This window comes from Triticum aestivum, chromosome 4D, assembly GCF_018294505.1.
Source record: "Triticum aestivum cultivar Chinese Spring chromosome 4D, IWGSC CS RefSeq v2.1, whole genome shotgun sequence".
In the NCBI taxonomy this organism is placed as follows: domain Eukaryota; kingdom Viridiplantae; phylum Streptophyta; class Magnoliopsida; order Poales; family Poaceae; genus Triticum; species Triticum aestivum.
In genome coordinates this window covers 14,833,992-14,855,095 of record NC_057805.1, presented here as the reverse complement: position 1 = coordinate 14,855,095, position 21,104 = coordinate 14,833,992, and the positions used below count along the sequence as shown (strand labels likewise).

The 21,104-nt window shown below is 46.8% G+C and overlaps 1 protein-coding gene across 1 annotated transcript; it reads left to right on the top strand.

Moving 5' to 3' along the window:
- The first annotated feature begins 6,678 nt into the window (after positions 1-6,678).
- On the top strand, positions 6,679-7,681 carry LOC543007 (oxalate oxidase). Its single transcript, XM_044517325.1, has one exon. The coding sequence runs from the start codon at positions 6,805-6,807 to the stop codon at positions 7,477-7,479; it is 675 nt and encodes a 224-aa protein (XP_044373260.1). The 5' UTR covers positions 6,679-6,804; the 3' UTR covers positions 7,480-7,681.
- The last annotated feature ends 13,423 nt before the right edge of the window (positions 7,682-21,104 follow it).

Here is a 21,104-nt window from a genome sequence, read left to right as displayed (position 1 = left end):
AGGGGCAATCCACCACCACACATTGGAATAGGGTATTACAATTCTATTTTTTCTTCTTCTCCTCTATTCCTTCTTCTTCTCCTTTTTTCTTCTTCTACTTCCTCTTCTTATTTTTTCTCCTCTTCTTCTCCTTCTTCCTTCTTCCTCTTTTCTTCTTTTTCCTTATTTTCCTTCTTCCTCGACGACCCTAACCCTAAATAGTACAAATTCCTCGACGTCCCCGCCTCTCTCATGAACAAAAAAAAAATCTATGAATAAAAAAACATCATATTCTATGAACAAAAAAAATCATATTTCATCCACATCCATGCATACATCATATATATGATCATCTATGAACAAAAAAACATCATATTCTATAAAAAATCATCATATATATGAACAAAAACAATTATGATAACAAGCATATATATCATCATATATATGAAAAAAACAAGCATATATATATGAAAAAAACAAGTATATATATCATCATATATATGAAAAAAATAAGGACAGGGAGGGCGCCGGCCGGACCAAGGTGATGAGGGGCGCGGCCTCGGCGGCGAGGACGGCGACGGCGATGACGTCGACGAGGCAGGGGACGCGCGCTCGGGGCAGGGGCCGACAGGGATGAAGGGGGCGGGGCAGGGGGCGCGCGCTCGGGGCAGGTGGCGAGGGTGACGAAGGGGGCGGGGCAGGGCGACGGCCTAGACGGGGGAGGGCCGAGGCAGCGCGCGTCTGGGCAGGGTCGGGGCGGCGCGCGTCGGGGCAGGGGCGGCGAGCGGCGACGGCGTCGGGCGAGGGCGATGGCGAGGGCGGGGGCGGCAAGCGGCGTCGGGGCAGCCTGGCGGCGTCGATGTCGTCGGCGTCATCGGGGCGGCAACTGCGAGATGAGAAGTGAAAATTTGCAAAGTGTTTCTTATATAGCAAAGGCTTCGGTCCCGGTTCGTGGCACCAACCGGGACCAATAGCCTGTGCCTGGCACAGCCGCGGTGGATGTTTAGTCCCACCTCGCTAGTTGAGGAGCTTCGGCACCAGTTTATAAGCGCGGTTGTGCCTCCCATATCGAGCTCCTCTCTATTGCAGGCCTACTGGCCTAAACGTGTCACTCTGCCTGTGGGCCTTCTGCGGGCCTGAACCCTGGCCCAACAGGCTGATTGGGTTTCTAGTCGTATTCAGGCCGTGGTGGCCCAGTAGGCGGCATTTTTTTTCCAGTATTTTTGTTTTGTTTTTTGCATTATTTATTTTCTTTTGTTTTTTCCTTTATTTTTTTAATTCTTTTTGCTTTTAGGTCAAAAAAAATTATGCACGCCCTTTTCCCTCTTGGTTGCTGCATCAAAGCGGACACCGCTGTTTTAGTTGGTGTTTTTTTTATCTTGGGCGATCGTGTAAAATATATTCCCATTTATCTCGTATCCTTTGTAAGTCAATACAGTCGAAGATGGTCCCCTGGACAACGAGTACAGCTCATCACAAACAGTGTTGTCACCTCTAAGACGTGTTTCCAACCAACTGGCAGAAGTCCTAATGTGTTCACATGTAATCCAGTCAACACACTGCTCCGGGTGTTTGGAGCGCAGACTCTTCTTGTGTTCATCGACATACGGGGTCACCAAGGTAGAGTTATGTAGAACTGTGTAGTGTGCTTGAGACCAAGAATGCCCGTCCCTGCATATTATTGAGTCCCCTCCAAGCGTGCCTTTTCCAGTCATTCTCCTCTCATACCGCGATTTAGGGAGACCAATCTTCTTAAGGCTAGGAATGAAGTCAACACAAAACCCAATGACATCCTCTGTTTGATGGCCCATGGAGATGCTTCCTTCTGGCCTAGCACGGTTACGGGCATATTTCTTTAGGACTCCCATGAACCTCTCAAAGGGGAACATATTGTGTACAAATACGGGGCTCAGAATGACAATCTCGTCGACTAGATGAACTAGGACGTGCGTCATGATATTGAAGAAGGATGGTGAGAACACCAGCTCGAAACTGACAAGACATTGCAGTAAATCACTCCTTAGCCTTGGTATGATTTCTAGATCGATCACCTTCTGAGAGATTGCATTGAGGAATGCACATAGCTTCACAATGGCTAATCGGACGTTTTCCGGTAGAAGCCCCCTCAATGCAACCGGAAGCAGTTGCATCATAATCACGTGGCAGTCATGATACTTTAGGTTCTGGAAATTTTTCTCTGGCATATTTATTATTCCCTTTATATTCGACGAGAAGCCAGACGGGACCTTCATACTGAGCAGGCATTCAAAGAAGATTTCCTTCTCTTTTTTGGTAAGAGCGTAGCTGGCAGGACCTTCATACTGCTTTGGAGGCATGCCGTCTTTTTCGTGCAAACGTTGCAGGTCCTCCCGTGCCTCCGGTGTATCTTTTGTCTTCCCATACACGTCCAAGAAGCCTAGCAGGTTCACGCAAAGATTCTTCATCACGTGCATCACGTCGATTGAAGAGCAGACCTCTAGGTCTTTCCAGTAGGGTAGGTCCCAAAATATAGATTTCTTCTTTCACATGGGTGCGCGTCCCTCAGCGTCATTCGGAACAGATAGTCCGCCGGGACCCTTTCCAAAGATTACGTGCAAATCATTGAGCATAGCAAGTACGTGATCACTGGTACGCATGGCGGGCTTCTTCTGGTGATCTCCCTCGCCTTTGAAATGCTTGCCTTTCTTTCGACATTGATGGTTGGTCGGAAGAAATCGACGATGGCCCAGGTACACATTCTTCCTGCATTTGTCCAGGTATATACTTTCGGTGTCAGCTAAACAGTGCGTGCATGCGTGGTATCCCTTGTTTGTCTGTCCTGAAAGGTTACTGAGAGCGGGCCAATTGTTGATGGTTACAAACAGCAACGCGTGCAGGTTAAATTCCTCCTGTTTGTGCTCATCCCACGTACGTACACCGTTTCCATTCCACAGCTGTAAAAGTTCTTCAACTAATGGCCTTAGGTACACATCAATGTCGTTGCCGGGTTGCTTAGGGCCTTGGATGAGAACTGGCATCATAATGAACTTCCGCTTCATGCACATCCAAGGAGGAAGGTTATACATACATAGAGTCATGGGCCAGGTGCTGTGATTGCTGCTCTGCTCCCCGAAAGGATTAATGCCATCCGCGCTTAAACCAAACCATACATTCCTTGGGTCACCTGCAAACTCAGCCCAGTACTTTCTCTCGATTTTTCTCCACTGCGACCCATCAGTGGGTGCTCTCAACTTCCCGTCTTTCTTACGGTCCTCTCTGTGCTATCGCATCAACTTGGCATGCTCTTCGTACATGAACAGACGTTTCAACCATGGTATTATAGGAGCATACCACATCACCTTCGCAGGAACCCTCTTCCTGGGGGGCTCGCCGTCAACATCACCAGGGTCATCTCGTCTGATCTTATACCGCAATCCACCGCATACCGGGCATGCGTTCGAATCCTCGTACGCACCACGGTAGAGGATGTAGTCATTAGGGCATGCATGTATCTTCTGCACCTCCAATCCTAGAGGGCATACGACCTTCTTTGTTGCGTACGTACTGTCGGGCAATTCGTTATCCTTTGGAAGCTTCTTCTTCAATATTTTCAGTAGCTTCTGAAATCCTTTGGCAGGCACAGCATTCTCTGCCTTCCACTGCAGCAATTCCAGTACGGTACCGAGCTTTGTGTTGCCATCTTCGCAATTGGGGTACAACCCTTTTTTGTGATCCTCTAACATGCGATCGAACTTCAGCTTCTCCTTTTGACTTTCGCACTGTGTCCTTGCATCAACAATGACCCGGCGGAGATCATCATCATCGGGCACATCGTCTGGTTCCTCTTGATCTTCAGCAGCTTCCCTCGTTAATTGCAGCATCACCGTATTCAGGGGGCACATAGTTGTCATCGTCCTCTTCTTCTTCGTTGTCTTCCATCATAACCCCTATTTCTCCGTGCTTGGTCCAAACATTATAGTGTGGCATGAAACCCTTATAAAGCAGGTGGGTGTGAAGGGTTTTCGAGTCAGAGTAAGACCTCGTATTCCCACAGCTAGGGCATGGACAGCACATAAAACCATTCTACTTGTTTGCCTCAGCCACATCGAGAAAATTATGCACGCCCTTAATGTACTCGGAGGTGTGTCTGTCACCGTACATCCATTGCCGGTTCATCTTCGTGCATTATATATAATTAAGTATGTCAAAAACCATTACAGAACATCATGGATAGATAAGTGACCAAATTAATAGAAGTTCATCATCACATATTAAAACCAAAGTACATACATAGTTCTCATTGAACAACATATAGCTCTCAGAGCATCTAATTAAACCATACATTGACACTATGTAAAACATTTCAATGCAACAACAAATGCGATCATAATCGCAACCAAGGTAACAATTGATCCAACGGCATAATGATACCAAGCCTCGGCATGAATGGCATATTTTCTAATCTTTCTAATCTTCAAGCGCATTGCATCCATCTTGATCTTGTGATCATCGACGACATCCGCAACATGCAACTCCAATATCATCTTCTCCCGCTCAATTTTTTTTATTTTTTCCTTCAAGTAGTTGTTTTCTTCTTCAACTAAATTTAACCTCTCGACAATAGCGTTGGTTGGAATTTCCGGTTCACATACCTCCTAGATAAATAAAATCTATGTCACGTTGGTCGGCATAATTGTCATAAACAATAAATGAACCAAATAGTTATAAAAGATAATATATACCACATCAGAATCATAGACAGGACGAGGACCGACGGGGGCGGATACCAAAACCACCGCACTATATAATAACAAGAAATAAGAAAAATAAGAAAATTAGACAAGTATCTATCTAAAGTAAGAATTTTTTTTTCTTTCAGAAAGAAGATAAGAACAAGAGGCTCACCACGCTGGTGCCGGCGACGAGATCGGCGCGGGCGATCGACGGCGATGAAGACGGGGACGGGACGTGACGGACCGCTAAACCTAGACAAATCTCGGGGAAAATGGAGCTTCGAGAGGAGAAAGCTTAACTAGTGTGGCTCGGGCATTTCAACGAACACCTCATGTGCATAGGAGGTGAGCTAGAGCACCACAAAGCTCTCCCCTCGCCGGCCAGAAAAAACAGAGCACTCTGTGGAGTGCTCTGCTGCGGCGATGGGGTATATATAGGCAACTCATTGGTGCCGGTTCATGGCTGGAACCGGGACTAAAAGACCCCCTTCTATCTCGGTTCTAGACACAAACCGGGACCAATGGATGTGGCCAGGAATAAGGACCATTGGTCCCGGTTCGTGCCTAGAACCGGGACCAATGGGTCCACACGAACCGGGACAAATGCCTCCTGAGGCCCGGCTGGCCCCGTGGGCGCACAAATTGAGACGTATGCTCCCATGGGTCCCGATTCGTGACAGAACCGGGACTAATAGGCTGGGCTAGCCTCAACTAAAGCCCTGTTTTCTACCAGTATTATTTGAAAATGTGGCTCTGGGTGCTATAAAGGCAGCGCAGCTCGCAGCAACAATCGGTAGAAATGTTTTTCCTTCTGAGCTGACACGGGAAGGGGAGAAGCGGAAGGCCTTGATCGATGACGACTGATGGGTCGGTGACATACGGCCATGCAGGTACAGGGGACGGCAACTGGGGGTTACTCCAGAGACTGTAGACAGGGACGGATCAGGGTCAGAAAGTCTGACTCGCAACAGCCCTCCGTTGATTGCTACTGACAATCATGTTTTCATTGTTTCGCTGGCGCCACATCTTCTTGGCCAATCGAATATTTAAAGTGCAAGGAGACTGGCAGGGCCCAATATCTGCACTTGATTTGCTCACTGATCGTTCAGTCGTAGCTAATAAGAATCCCTTCCCTGTGCCAACGTGCTATTATTGGCAACATGTCATCGGTCGAGAAGAGAATCAAAACAAGAAGAGAACTATTTGAGAGAGACCGGAGACAGGTTCAGTTCAGGGTTGGTACGCCGCGGCCAGAGCCCAGAAGCTTCCCATTTCTGACGATCGATCATGCTATACGCTAGTAAACGTACACAACTAGAGATAAACCGGCGGACCACCCAACGGCTGCGTTGCGGATGGAGAATAGCTTGCACGTTGCTTCGGCGAGACCAATTAGCATGGTCGGCTGAAATAGCAACACACGTCGCACTCGCCCAAGCTCAACGAAGAACGAAACGGCTACGTACGTACGTACGTACTCGCAGAAATCCTCGCATGCACTGTGTTCACTTGTTTGATGAGGAATGCCAAGGTGAGAGCAGACAAGCAAGCACATTGTGATTTCCAGTGCATCCAATTAGGCTAGCTTATTCGTTTTACATCTCATCTGTTTCGCCGTTGAATGAAGACCTTCGCATTTCACCATCAGCACGGCCATGAACTTCATATGATTGACGCGTAGAGGTATGCACGAATATTATGAACCCGTTTCCAAGAGCAATATTCCATTGAGATACACCTCCTCCTTGTCTCTGTTCGTTGGTCCCATTTCCTTAGCAGCCGGCGGTGGCCTTGACTCTCACCTTGCCCCCATCTCCATTTTCATCACAAGCTAGCTCATACCCACGCAAGTAATATATGTTTAATAAACTCTCTGCCTTGCCGCGTGTGTCCATTTGCACATGCATGCAGTGACGACATGCACATGCACATGCACAGCTTAATTAGCTCCATGCATCCATTGCGATCCCCTATATAAAGGACTCCATATGCCTCACCATTCACTCATCCCGTCATCCACCACAGCTTAGCAGCAGCAACAACCAGTGTCTAAGACACTCTCCATCAACAAACTCTAGCTGATCACTCCTAGCTAAGCTTTGCATAGCAAGCAATGGGGTACTCCAAAACCCTAGCGGCTGGCCTGTTTGCCACGCTGCTCCTAGCTCCAGTCGTCCTGGCTACCGACCCTGACCCTCTCCAGGACTTCTGTGTCGCCGACCTCGACGGCAAGGCGGTCTCGGTGAACGGGCATCCGTGCAAGCCCATGTCGAAGGCCGGCGATGACTTCCTCTTCTCGTCCAAGCTGGCCAAGGCTGGCAACACGTCGACCCCGAACGGCTCGGCCGTGACGGAGCTTGACGTGGCTGAGTGGCCTGGAACGAACACGTTGGGCGTGTCGATGAACCGCGTGGACTTCGCTCCAGGAGGCACCAACCCGCCGCACATCCACCCCCGTGCCACCGAGATCGGCATCGTGATGAAAGGTGAGCTCCTCGTGGGAATCCTCGGCAGCCTCGACTCCGGGAACAAGCTTTACTCGAGGGTGGTGCGCGCTGGAGAGACGTTCCTCATCCCACGGGGCCTCATGCACTTGCAGTTCAACGTCGGTAAGACCGAGGCATCCATGGTAGTCTCCTTCAACAGCCAGAACCCCGGTATCGTCTTCGTGCCATTGACACTCTTCAGCTCCAACCCACCCATCCCGACGCCGGTCCTCACCAAGGCGCTTCGGGTGGAGGCCGGGGTCGTGGAACTTCTCAAGTCCAAGTTCGCCGATGGGTTTTAATTCCTGGGAGCCTTCCCTGAAATGAACAATATGTAATTCAATATATGCATGCTAGAAAATTTTAATAATTCTCAGCAGAAGACTTGTATTCAAGTTTCAGGTTAATCTCGCATGCAGTTGTAATAAGATTGGAGAAGTTAGCCTCCTGGTTTAGCCTTCACAACCAATATGAGGAATTGAATGTACTACTTTTATTGCCGTCTTTGTTCTTCTCATTGCATGGAGTATATAATTAGCATTTTTTTTGTATATTTGTCCGATTACCTTTCATAAGTTAAACATGTTCAAACGTTTATGTTACGATGGCATATGTTGAGCGATCTCGTGAATACATTGTCAGAATGCAAAATGTGACATGCATTGTAGCAATCTCCAGAACATGCATAAAACTTGAGTGTTTTTTCTACCATGCACGGAATATCCCGTACATAGAACCACCGTCCGTTGTTGCTTTGAGATTCATGCTACTTTGTTTGTTCTAAAAATTTATCTTGTTTCATAATATTTCATTTTTTGTTGTTGTTGCGATTGTACCATTATATTTCAGTCAAGTGGCTCGCCGCTTATTTATATGGTGGACCTCTCCATGCTCACCCACAGTGGGGGATTGTGTTGTTCAAGGCGGTTTTAAATTTATTTTTGAATTTTATTTAATACATTTATCGGATAACATCTCCGAAGGTACTTCAAAACTTAAATATGATTTGTTTTCTCTTTTAAATTGTAGGAACTTTTAAATATACTTGTAGTTCCAATTTTAATTATGTATTACCCTTCAATACCTATAAATTCATTTTAATGCCTGAAAATAGCAAACCAATGCAGAACGATGCTTAATTTTGACATGAACTTTAACATTTGTATTTTTTATTTTTAAAAAGTTTAGAAGCCTTCAGGATCAATATTTTCTATACGTACTTTGTATGGTGCCTGAACTCCCTATTTCAAAAAATATATAAGTGTATTACATAACAAAATAAAAAATCAAGGTATATAAGTACATAATAGTATAATATCAACTTGTAATACAAATTTTATGTTGAAATGCTGAAGCCATCGTGAGCTTGACTTCAAACCTCATAATTTCACTTTGAAACCTATGATGCTTTCCCAGAGATGCTTCGATTTCTTGACAATGTACAACTAAAGTTTTGTGAAACTGACTGAAATTTTAAGCACAACCCCTTGAGGTTGTATCATGGTGCCATGCAAAATTTCATCTTTCATATTTATTTAACTTCTAAAAATAAAATAAAACAAATAAATGCAACTAAGATTTAAAATTTTGCCGACTAAAAAGTTTGAATTTTCCATACATCTCTTCAGTTACAACTACCATGTAAGGTACTTAAGAATTTAAATATGACCTTTCTTCCAAATTGTAGGCATTGTTTTAATATACGTGTAGTTCAAATTTTAATTATATCTACCATAAAAATCATTTAATGCCTAAAGAATAGAAATTGATGCAAAAAAATGCAAAATTTTCACATGAACTTCGTGATGTTGGAAGTTAAATGTAGGGAAGGTTTGGAACCTTCGGTATCAATTTTTATAAAATTGGACCTTAATCCTATCTCAAACACTAAAATCTAAAAGTTATTCGAGTAAGCAGTATGTGGTCCTTGTCTTTTTTCGAGAAGTATGTGGTGCTTGTCACGGGTAAAGAATTACCAATGACGAGTTACACTTGTCACTGATATCCTTACATGTACTACCCGCACGGGACATGAATTTTTTCCCCCAAATCACATGTCCTAATCCCCAATCGAGCACGTTGCCTCCAGTGCCGCCTACCGCCACCACCACCACGCGCCGCATCTACCTCCCTGTGTCCCCCGCACCTGGAACAGTCTCCACACTAACCGCAGAATCGTGTGTCCCTCCCCCTCCTTGGTCTCCATCCCCGCTGTCATTACTCACCTCTGATGTCGGTTGGTGCATTAGTAGAAAACAGGGCTTAGGTCACAGGGCAGTTTTCACATTAGCCCCGGTTCAGTCACGAACCGGGACTAATGTGAGCATTGGTCCCGGTTCGTGCAGCCAGGGGCCTGCCGGGCCTCGTGGGGGCATTGGTCCCGGTTCGTCCGGCCCCTTTGGTCCCGGTTGGTGGGACAAACCGGGACCAAAGGTCCACGCTCCTGGCCCACCACCCTTTAGTCCCGGTTCATACCACAAATCGGGACTAAAGGGCTGGTCCTAGTTGCGGCCAGTGTTTAGTCCCACCTCGCCAAACGAAGGGCGCTCACACCAGTTTATAAGCCCGTCCCTCTCTGCCTTTTAAAGTGAAAATAGATGCCCTTATACAGGGAATTTGACCTAAATTCACAGTAAATTTCATAGAAATTTATTATGAATTTAGGTTGAATTTTCTCTATAAGCGCATCTATTTTCATTTTTTATTTATAAAATAAATAAACCTTAATAAAATAAATAAAACTAAATAAACCTTAATAAAATAAAATAAAATAAACTATAGTAACTACAATAAATAAACCTTAATAAATGAAGTAAAAATAACAGCAGTAAAATAAATAAAAATAGCAGCAGTAAAATAAATAAAAATAAAATAATTAAAGTAAAATACATAAGTAATTAGAAATAAAATAAAATAAGTTTTTGTTGTAAGGAGAAACAAAACAAAACAAATAAAGCAAAAGAGAAAAAAACACGAGCCATCAACTCCATAACCGCCATATCTGGGATAGAGAAGGGCGTCCTCCCTTGAAGGCGCCACCAGGGCCATGGACGCCTCATACACCGCCGCCGACGTGTTGTAGTGATGAGGTATCGTGCAGGATCTGACACAGGATCACCTTCAGGCAAGATGAATAGGTCTTCAGGGGCACGACGGCCGGCCACAGCAGGCCCCTGCCATGGACGGCGCCGCCCGAGCCACAGCCGCTCGCCAGCTTGCCTCTGGAGCAGTCCAAGCTTATCCGCGAGCTCGTCCACTAGTGCCCGTCGCCGCCACGACGTCCTGTAGGCTAGAGAACGGCGGTTCGCCGTTCTTATCCACGGCCGCCGTTGGAACCGACTCCGGCCGCCTATATAAGGAGCCCCCGAGTCCGTCCAGTCCCTCAGGCGACCTCAAGCCACCCCACCTAGCACCCCCATAGCAGGCAATCGACCAGGGAGGGTCTTCTTCCCCATCTCCGGCCAATACAGCCACCGCCGCCCTCCGGTCCATTCAGTCGCAACCAGAGCCCCCCCCCCCCCCGTCCGTATAGCACCACCATCCTCCTCCCCTCGACCGTGCGGAGCCGCCCAAACCCTCAGCTGCATCGGGGAACCACCGTAGGCCAAAGCCCCAAACCTCCCGAAGCTGCCGTCCGCCGCGGAGCTCGCCGCCGACGACTCCCTCCATCCCCGCCACCTCCTCGACCACCGGGAGGACCGCCCCGGCCTGGCGGATCCATCCCCGCCCTCAGGACCCCGCGAGGAGCCGCCGTTCGCCGGCGTTGATCGCCGGAGCCCCGCCTCTATTCGGCTAGAGGACGAAGAAGGCGGGGGCGACTGGTCAAACCTGACCAGTGGGCCCAAGGGACCCACTGTCAGTGACCCACGAGCCGGTCCACGCGGGTTAAGTGGAGGATCTGACACAGGATCACCTCCAGGCAAGATGAATAGGTCTTCAGGGGCACGACGGCAGCGGCGGCGCCATGGCCGGGACTGGTGACGACGGCGGCGGCGAGCGAGCGGGAGGGTGGCGGCGGCTGCGTGCGAGTGGGAGGCCGGAGGATCACCACTCATTGTGCTCGACATATAACTACAAGAAACCTGTTAATCCATGACGGATTTCTAATGACATTTTTGGAAACTCTCATCGATGACCTGGTAAAACCCCACAAGCCCGGTGAAAGCCCGCTAAAGCCCGTCTAACCGTTCCCGTATAAAAACTTAACCCTAAATTCCCTCCTCGGCCCCTGCATCGTGTCCCACAGCACGTCGCCACCCCTCGTTTCTCCCACAGCTCGTAAACCTTAATAAAATAAAATAAAATAAACTATAGTAACTACAATAAATAAACCTTAATAAATTAAGTAAAAATAGCAGCAGTAAAATAAATAAAAATAGCAGCAGTAAAATAAATAAAAATAAAATAATTAAAGTAAAATACATAAGTAATTAGAAATAAAATAAATAAGTTTTTTGTTGTAAGTAAAAACAAAACAAAACAAATAAAGCAAAAGAGAAAAAACAGAGGAAAAAAATTATGCCACCTACTGGGCCACCATGGCCTGAATACGACTAGAAACCCATCCATGGGCCAGGATTCAGGCCCGCAGAAGGCCCAGTAGGCCCACAGGCAAATAGTGACAGAATAGGCCCGTAAGCCTGCATTTGAGAGGAGCTCGAAGCGGTCAGCGCAGCTGCGCTTATAAACCACTGTCGAAGCCTCTCGGCTAGCGAGGTGGGACTAAACATCCCACCGCACCGCGCCAGTTCCAGCACAAGGCCTTTGGTCCCGGTTGGTGCCACCAACCGGGACTAAAGGGGGCATTGGTCCCGGTTCGTGGCACCAACCGGGACCAATGAGTTCCCTATATATACCCCATCGCCACAGCAGAGCAGTCCAGAGTGCTCTGTTTTTTCTGGCCGGCGAGGGGAGGGCATTTGGGTGCTCTAGCTCACCTCCTATGCACATGAGGTGTTCGATGAAATGTCTGAGCCACACTAGTTAATCTTTGTCCTCTCGAAACTCGACCTCCGAGCTCCATTTTCCCCGAGATTTGTCTAGGTTTAGCGGTCCGTCACGTCCCGTCCCCGTCTTCACCGCCGTCGATCGCCCGCGCCGATCTCGTCGCCAGCACCACCGTGGTGAGCCTCTTGTTCTTATCTTCTTTCTGAAAGGAAAAAATTCTTACTTTAGATAGTTACTTGTCTAATTTTGTTACTTTTATTATTCCTTCTTATTACATAGTGCGATGGTTTTGGTATCCGCCCCCGTCGGCCCTCGTCCTGTCTATGATTCGGATGTGGTATATATTATCTTTTTATAACTATTTGGTTCATTTATTGTTTATGACAAATATACCGACCAACGTGACATAGATTTTATTTATCTAGGAGGTGGTTGAACCGGAAATTCTAACCGACCCTATTGTCGAGAGGTTAAATTTAGTTGAAGAAGAAAACAATTACTTGAAGGAAAAAATAAAAAAATTGAGGAGGAGAAGATGATATTGGAGTTGCATGTTGCGGATGTCGTCGATGATCACAAGATCAAGATGGATGCAATGCGCTTGAAGATTAGAAAGATTAGAAAATATGCCATTCATACCGAGGCTTGGTATCATTATGCCGTTGGATCAATTGTTACCTTGGTTGCGATTATGATCGCATTTGTTTTCGCATTGAAATGTTTTACATAGTTTCAATGTATGGTTTAATTAATTAGATGCTCTGGAGAGCTATATATATGTTGTTAGATGAGAACTATGTATGTACTTTGGTTCTAATGTGATGATGAACTTCTATTAATTTGGTCACTTAATTATCTATTCATGATGTTCTGTAATGGTTTTTGACACACTTAATTATATATAATGCACGCAGATGAACCGGCAATGGATGTACGGTGACAGACACACCTCCGAGTACATTAAGGGCGTGCATGATTTTCTCGAAGTGGCTGAGGCAAACAAGCAGAATGGTTTTATGTGTTGTCCATGCCCTACATGTGGGAATACGAAGTCTTACTCTGACCGGAAAATCCTTCACACCCACCTGCTTTACAAGGGTTTCATGCCACACTATAATGTTTGGACGAGGCACGGAGAAATGGGGGTTATGATGGAAGACGGCGAAGAAGAAGAGGACGATGACAACTATGTGCCCCCTGAATACGGTGATGCTGCAACGGGGGAAGCTGCTGAAGATCAAGAGGAACCAGACGATGTGCCCAATGATGCTGCAAGGGGGGAAGCTGCTGAAGATCAAGAGGAACCAGTGCCCGATGATGATGATCTCCGCCGGGTCATAGTCGATGCAAGGACGCAATGCGAAAGTCAAAAGGAGAAGCTGAAGTTCGATCGCATGTTAGAGGATCACAAAAAAGGGTTGTACCCCAATTGCGAAGATGGCAACACAAAGCTCGGTACCGTACTGGAATTGCTGCAGTGGAAGGCAGAGAATGCTGTGCCTGACAAAGGATTTGAGAAGCTATTGAAAATATTGAAGAAGAAGCTTCCAAAGGATAACGAATTGCCCGACAGTACATACGCAGCAAAGAAGGTCGTATGCCCTCTAGGATTGGAGGTGCAGAAGATACATGCATGCCCTAATGACTGCATCCTCTACCGCGGTGCGTACAAGGATCTGAACGCATGCCCGGTATGCGGTGCATTGCGGTATAAGATCAGACGAGATGACCCTGGTGATGTTGACGGCGAGCCCCCCAGGAAGAGGGTTCCTGCGAAGGTGATGTGGTATGCTCCTATAATACCACGGTTGAAACGTCTGTTCAGAAACGAAGAGCATGCCAAGTTGATGCGATGGCACAGTGAGGACCGTAAGAAAGACGGGAAGTTGAGAGCACCCGCTGACGGGTCGCAGTGGAGAAAAATCGAGAGAAAGTACTGGGCTGAGTTTGCAGCTGACCCAAGGAACGTATGGTTTGGTTTAAGCGCGGATGGCATTAATCCTTTCGGGGAGCAGAGCAGCAATCACAGCACCTGGCCCGTGACTCTATGTATGTATAACCTTCCTCCTTGGATGTGCATGAAGCGGAAGTTCATTATGATGCCAGTTCTCATCCAAGGCCCTAAGCAACCCGGCAACGACATTGATGTGTACCTAAGGCCATTAGTTGAAGAACTTTTACAGCTGTGGAATGGAAACGGTGTACGTACGTGGGATGAGCACAAACAGGAGGAATTTAACCTGCACGCGTTGCTGTTTGTAACCATCAACGATTGGCCCGCTCTCAGTAACCTTTCAGGACAGACAAACAAGGGATACCACGCATGCACGCACTGTTTAGATGACACTGAAAGTATATACCTGGACAAAAGCAGGAAGAATGTGTACCTGGGCCATCGTCGATTTCTTCCGACCAACCATCAATGTCGAAAGAAAGGCAAGCATTTCAAAGGCGAGGCAGATCACCGGAAGAAGCCCGCCATGCGTACCGGTGATCACGTACTTGCTATGGTCAATGATTTACACGTAATCTTTGGAAAGGGTCCCGGCGGACTAGCTGTTCCGAATGACGCTGAGGGACACGCACCCATGTGGAAGAAGAAATCTATATTTTGGGACCTACCCTACTGGAAAGAGCTAGAGGTCCGCTCTTCAATCGACGTGATGCACGTGACGAAGAACCTTTGCGTGAACCTGCTAGGCTTCTTGGGCGTGTATGGGAAGACAAAAGATACACCTGAGGCACGGGAGGACCTGCAACGTTTGCACGAAAAAGACGGCATGCCTCCGAAGCAGTATGAAGGTCCTGCCAGCTACGCTCTTACGAAAGAAGAGAAAGAAATCTTCTTTGAATGCCTGCTCAGTATGAAGGTCCCGACTGGCTTCTCGTCGAATATAAAGGGAATAATAAATATGCCAGAGAAAAAGTTCCAGAACCTAAAGTCTCATGACTGCCACGTGATTATGACGCAACTGCTTCCGGTTGCATTGAGGGGGCTTCTACCGGAAAACGTCCGATTAGCCATTGTGAAGCTATGTGCATTCCTCAATGCAATCTCTCAGAAGGTGATCGATCCAGAAATCATACCAAGGCTAAGGAGTGATGTGGCGCAATGTCTTGTCAGTTTCGAGCTGGTGTTCCCACCATCCTTCTTCAATATCATGACGCACGTCCTAGTTCATCTAGTCGACGAGATTGTCATTCTGGGGCCCGTATTTCTACACAATATGTTCCCCTTTGAGAGGTTCATGGGAGTCCTAAAGAAATATGTCCGTAACCGCGCTAGGCCAGAAGGAAGCATCTCCATGGGCCATCAAACAGAGGATGTCATTGGGTTTTGTGTTGACTTCATTCCTGGCCTTAAGAAGATAGGTCTCCCTAAATCGCGGTATGAGGGGAGACTGACTGGAAAAGGCACGCTTGGAGGGGGGACTCAATAATATGCAGGGACGGATATTCTTGGTCTCAAGCACACTACACAGTTCTACAGAACTCTACCTTGGTGACCCCGTATGTCGATGAACACAAGAACAGTCTGCGCTCCAAACACCCGGAGCAGTGTGACGACTGGATTACATGTGAACACATCAGGACTTTCAGCAGTTGGTTGGAAACACGTCTGAGAGGTGACACCACTGTTTGTGATGAGTTGTACTCGTTGTCCAGGGGACCATCTTCGACTGTATTGACTTACAAAGGATACGAGATAAATGGGAATACATTTTACACGATCGCCCAAGATCAAAAGAGCACCAACCAAAACAGCGGTGTCCGCTTTGATGCAGCAACCGAGAGGGGAAAGGACACATATTATGGTTACATAATGGACATATGGGAACTTGACTACGGACATGATTTTAAGGTCCCTTTGTTTAAGTGCAAATGGGTCAATCTGTCAGGAGGCGGGGTACAGGTAGACCCACAGTACGGAATGACAACAGTGGATCTGAACAATCTTGGGTACACTGACGAACCGTTCGTCCTAGCCAATGATGTGGCACAGGTTATCTATGTGAAGGACATGTCTACCAGACCGAGGAAAAGAAAAGATAAGGAAGCGAATACATCATACGATGAGCCAAAGCGGCACATAGTTCTTTCAGGAAAAAGGGACATTGTGGGAGTGGAGGGCAAGACAGACATGTCTGAAGATTATGAAAAGTTTCATGAAATTCCTCCCTTCAAAGTCAAGGCTGACCCAAGCATCCTGATAAACGATGAAGATTATCCATGGTTACGGCGCAATAAGCAAATGACACAAGCGAAGAAAAAGTGAAGACTTTCTCCCGCAACTATTATGATGATACCATGCCAACTTTGTAATAGACGAGTATGATACCATTGTCCGTTTTGTACAAGAAGTGCATCTAGTTTTTGCCGTAACCCTCTCAACTTTCTTGCACATGCTATGTGGATGAAATGATGATACCATGCCAACTTTCAACCTTTTCAGAGTTCATTTGAAATGCTTTTCAATTTTAGGGTCTTATAGCTCAAAATAATTAGTAAATGCATGAAAAATAACAGGCCAAAAATTAAAAATTATGCCACCTACTGGGCCACCACGGCCTGAATACGATTAGAAACCCATCCATGGGCCAGGATTCAGGCCCGCAGAAGGCCCAGTAGGCCCACAGGCATGTACAGAGAGGTTAGGCCCGTAAGCCTGCTTTAGAGAGGAGCTCGACAGCTCAGGCGCACCGCACCTTATAAACAGGTGCGGCTCTCTCTTAGCTAGCGAGGTGGGACTAAACTCACCACCACGCCGCTGTGCAAGGCCATTGGTCCCGGTTGGTGGCACGAACCGGGACCAATTCCACCCTTTGGTCCCTGTTGGTGCCACGAACCGGTACTAATGAGGCTGTGGCCCCACGAGCACCTTTAGTACCTGTTCGTGGCACGAACCGGTACTAGAGTTTCTTACTAGCTAAGCAGTTTTTTAGTCCCACCTCGCTAGCTGAGAGGCACTAGGAGCGGTTTATAAGCCCTGAGTGCAGAGACGATGAAGAAGAGGCGCAATGCTCACGTTGCTTAGCTTCAAGCCTTGAGGAATAAGGTAGACTGCATCGAGCTATGTGCAGTGCAGTCTACACTATTCCGAAAGGCTTGAAGCAAATCAACGTGCATTGCGCCTCTTTTTTATTTTTAATCATTAAAAGCAAAAAAGAATTCATAAAGAACTTTTTTGATAGAAACTTTAATAGCAGAAAGAATTATCATAAAGTAAAATAAATAAGTAATTAGAAACAAAATAAAATAAAATAAATAAGTTTTTTGTTGTAAGTAGAAACAAAACAAAATAAATATAGCAAAAAAGAAAACAAAAAAACTAAATACAGCAAAAAGAATTTTCATAAAGAACTAATGGCACTAATAGAAAGTTTATATTTTTTTCTAAAACTAATGGCACTAACAGACAGTTTATAATTTTGCTGACCTAAAAAGCAAAAAGAACTAAAAAATAAAGCAAAAAACAAAAGAAAATAAATAATGCAAAAAACAGAACCAAAAAACTGGATTTTTTTTTAAAAAAACTGCCACCTATTGGGCCACCACGGCCTGAATACGACTAGAAACCCAACCTGGGCCAGGATTCAGGCCCGCAGAAGGCCCAATAGGCCCACAGACAGCACAGTGTGACATTAGGCCCGTAAGCCTGCATTTGAGAGGAGCTCGAGAGGGCAGCCACAGTGGGGCTTATAAACCACTCCGAGCCCCTCTCAGCTAGCGAGGTGGGACTAAACTTTTGGCCGCGGGCAGCGCAAGGCCTTTGGTCCCGGTTGCTGGCACCAACCGGGACCAATGCCCCCCCCTTTAGTCCCGGTTGGTGCCACCAACCGGGACCAAAGGCCGCCGCTTCCCGCCCTTTGGGCTGCTGAAAAGGGACCTTTGGTCCCGGTTGGTGGCACCAACCGGGACTGAAGGGGGGCATTGGTCCCGGTTGGTGCCACGAACCGGGACCAATGCTTCATGTATATATAGCAAAACTTAGAAATTTTCACTTTCATCTAGCAGTTGCCCCCGACGCCGCCAGGCTGCCCGTGCTCGCCGTCGCCGCCCGCTCCTCGTCGCCGTCGGCCCGCGCCCTTGCCTCGACGGGTTGCCGCCCGGTGCTCGTCGCCGTCGCCCTGCCCCCACGCGCCGCCCCGCCTCGTGCTCCCCTGCTCGCGCGCGCCGCCTCGGCGCCCCGAGCCCCCTGCCCGGCCCGCGCGTGCTCGCCGGCGCCCTCGCCGCCCCCGCCCCGTCCCGCCCCTCCTTCACCATCGTCCTAGTCGCCCCCGCTGTGAGAGCCGCCGCCCCGGCTCTGTTTTTTTATTAGTTAATTGTTTTTTGATCATATATATATAATGTATATGTGTATGTATGTGGCTATATGTTTTTGTTCATATGTGGCTATATGTTTTTATTTTTATTAGTTTAATTTTTTTGTTCATATGTGATGTATATGTGTATGTGGCTATAATGTATATGTGAACAAAAAATATTTGTATGTATGTAGATGTTCAAAATGTATGAATATATGTGTCAAAAATGTTTTTTTGTTCATAGAAAGTTTTTTGTTCATATATAGAAAGTTTTTATATATGACAATGGATATATATTCGATATATATGAGAAATGATGATCCACATGGAAAAGTTTTATATATGCAAAAGTTTCAATTTTATAAAAGTTTTATATATCTAGCTAGGAAGGGAAGAAGAAGAAAAAGAAGGATAGGAAAGAAGAAAATAAGAAGAGGAAAGAAAGAAGAAGAGGAGAGGAAGAAGAGGAGAAATAAATAAGAAGAGGAAAAAAGAAGAAAAAGAAGAGGAGAAGAAGAAAGGAATAGAGGAGAAGAAGAAAAAATAGAAAATATTCTATTTTTTCTTCTTCTCCTCTATTCCTTTCTTCTTCTCCTCTTTTTTTCTTCTTTTTTTTCTTCAATCCTCTCCTCTATTCCTTTCTTCTTCTCCTCTTTTTATTTCTTCTTCGTTTTCTTATGTTTTATCGGGTCTGTCGTCGTCGATATATACCCCTCCCGATAACTTCAACACGAGGGGGGATAACTTCAACACGAGGGGGGGTCGATATACCCCCTCCCCGATAACATTATTTTCCCGTGTATATATGTCATCGTTGTCGATATAACCCCCTCCTGATAACTTCAACACGTGGGGGGGGTCGATATACCCCCTCCCCGATAACATTATTTTCCCGTGTATGTATGTTGTCGTTGTCGATATTACCCCCTCCCGATAACTTCAACACGAGGGGGGATAACTTCAACACGAGGGGGGGTCGATATACCCCCTCCTCGATAACATTATTTTCCCGTGTATGTATGTCGTCGTTGTCGATATAAACCCCCTCCCGATAACTTCAACACGTGGGGGGGGGTCGATATACCCCCTCCCCGATAACATTATTTTCCCGTGTATGTATGTCGTCGTTGTCGATATATATAACTCCCTCCCAGATAACTTCGACATGATGGACGGTCGATATGTATACCCCCTCTCGACCGTGATAACTTATACCACGGGAGCACCCCCCGGCCCTCTCGCTCGACCAAAACTCTCGAGGACACCCAAACCCTAGAAAAAACGATGTCGGTCTCCTACCCCCTCCCGCCGCGCCCCTACCCTTGAAGCGTTGCCTAGGCCACCCCAAACCCGGAATAAGCTAGGTCTACGTTTGCACTAATATATCCACCTGCTGTCATGTTTGTGTAATAATTGCCATGTTGTAATATTTGCAGAAACAATGGAGCACGGACGAGATGAGCAAGCAGAAGAGGTGTTGGGGGACATAATCTTAGCCGGAGGTGATATCTTGTCGTATCTTAACGACAATGATGGTCTGGAAGAACAGGGTGAAGAAGCAGGCTACGGTGATCGAAGAGTGGAGGAGGAAAGACATGATTATGATGGCTCCGGTGACCCAATGCTGGTGCAAGAAGGAGCCCGTGGTGACGGCTCCGGTGACCGAACAGAGTCCGGCCAGGTAAATATATTAGTTAAGCCTGTGCTGACTAGCTAATTGATGCATTCATTGTTTTGGTATGTACACATATTAATTAACACTCGTCTTTCTTCTTTTTTCTAGCCCTCCGGATCGAGCACAACTGCGGTAAAGAGACGAGGCCCGAAGAGAAAGTTGCGCTCGGATGAAAGGTTTGAGATCACAGCAATCGCGCGCGACGGCCAACCGATTGAACCCCTCCGGACAAAGGATGCTTTTGCTGCTCAGTGCGGGGTTCTAGTTAGGGACAAGATCCCGATCAGCATCCACCAATGGTATAAGCCTAAGAAGGAAGACCCTGAGGTGTCTTATGTCAATGATATGCAGAAAGATGATCTTTGGACTGAGCTGAAGGCAAATTTCACCCTACCGCCAGAGGAGGATCCGGAGAAGCCAGTTATAGAGCAATTAATCAAGTCTCATGCTCTTAAGAAGATGGCAGACCTATTCAGGAGGTGGAAGAATGAGCTGAAAACGTTTGTCGACAAAGAAGAGACACCAGAATTCATCGGCCGGTATGAGAAGATCAAAGATCACTGGCCCGCATTTGTGGCCCACAAGACATCGGAAAAGAGTAAGAAGATGTCAGCGACAAACAAGAAGAATGCTGCGAAGAAGAAGCTTCACCATCGCACGGGGTCAGGTGGCTACCTCAAAGCCCGGCCTAAGTGGGCCAAGTCTGAGAGGGATCTGCTTGATAAAGGGATCGAACCAGAGACAATGAACTGGCCAGACCGTTGCCGGACTTGGTTCTTCGGGGCTGGCGGAACCTTGGACCCTGTATCAGGGAGATGTCGTTGGACGGACGAGCAACTTGCAATACCCGTCAAGAAGCTTAAGCACTATATCGATGCAGCGCAGCAAGGGACGTTCGTTCCAGACAGAGAGAACGACGAGCTCACAATGGCCCTCGGGAATCCTGAGCACCCTGGACGGACACGAGGCACGCCAGTCTCCGTTCCGTGGAAGGCTGGTT

Coding starts and splice junctions, on each gene's coding strand:
- LOC543007 (XM_044517325.1), top strand. CDS start 6,805: ATGGGGTACTCCAAAACCCTAGCGGCTGGCCTGTTTGCCACGCTGCTC.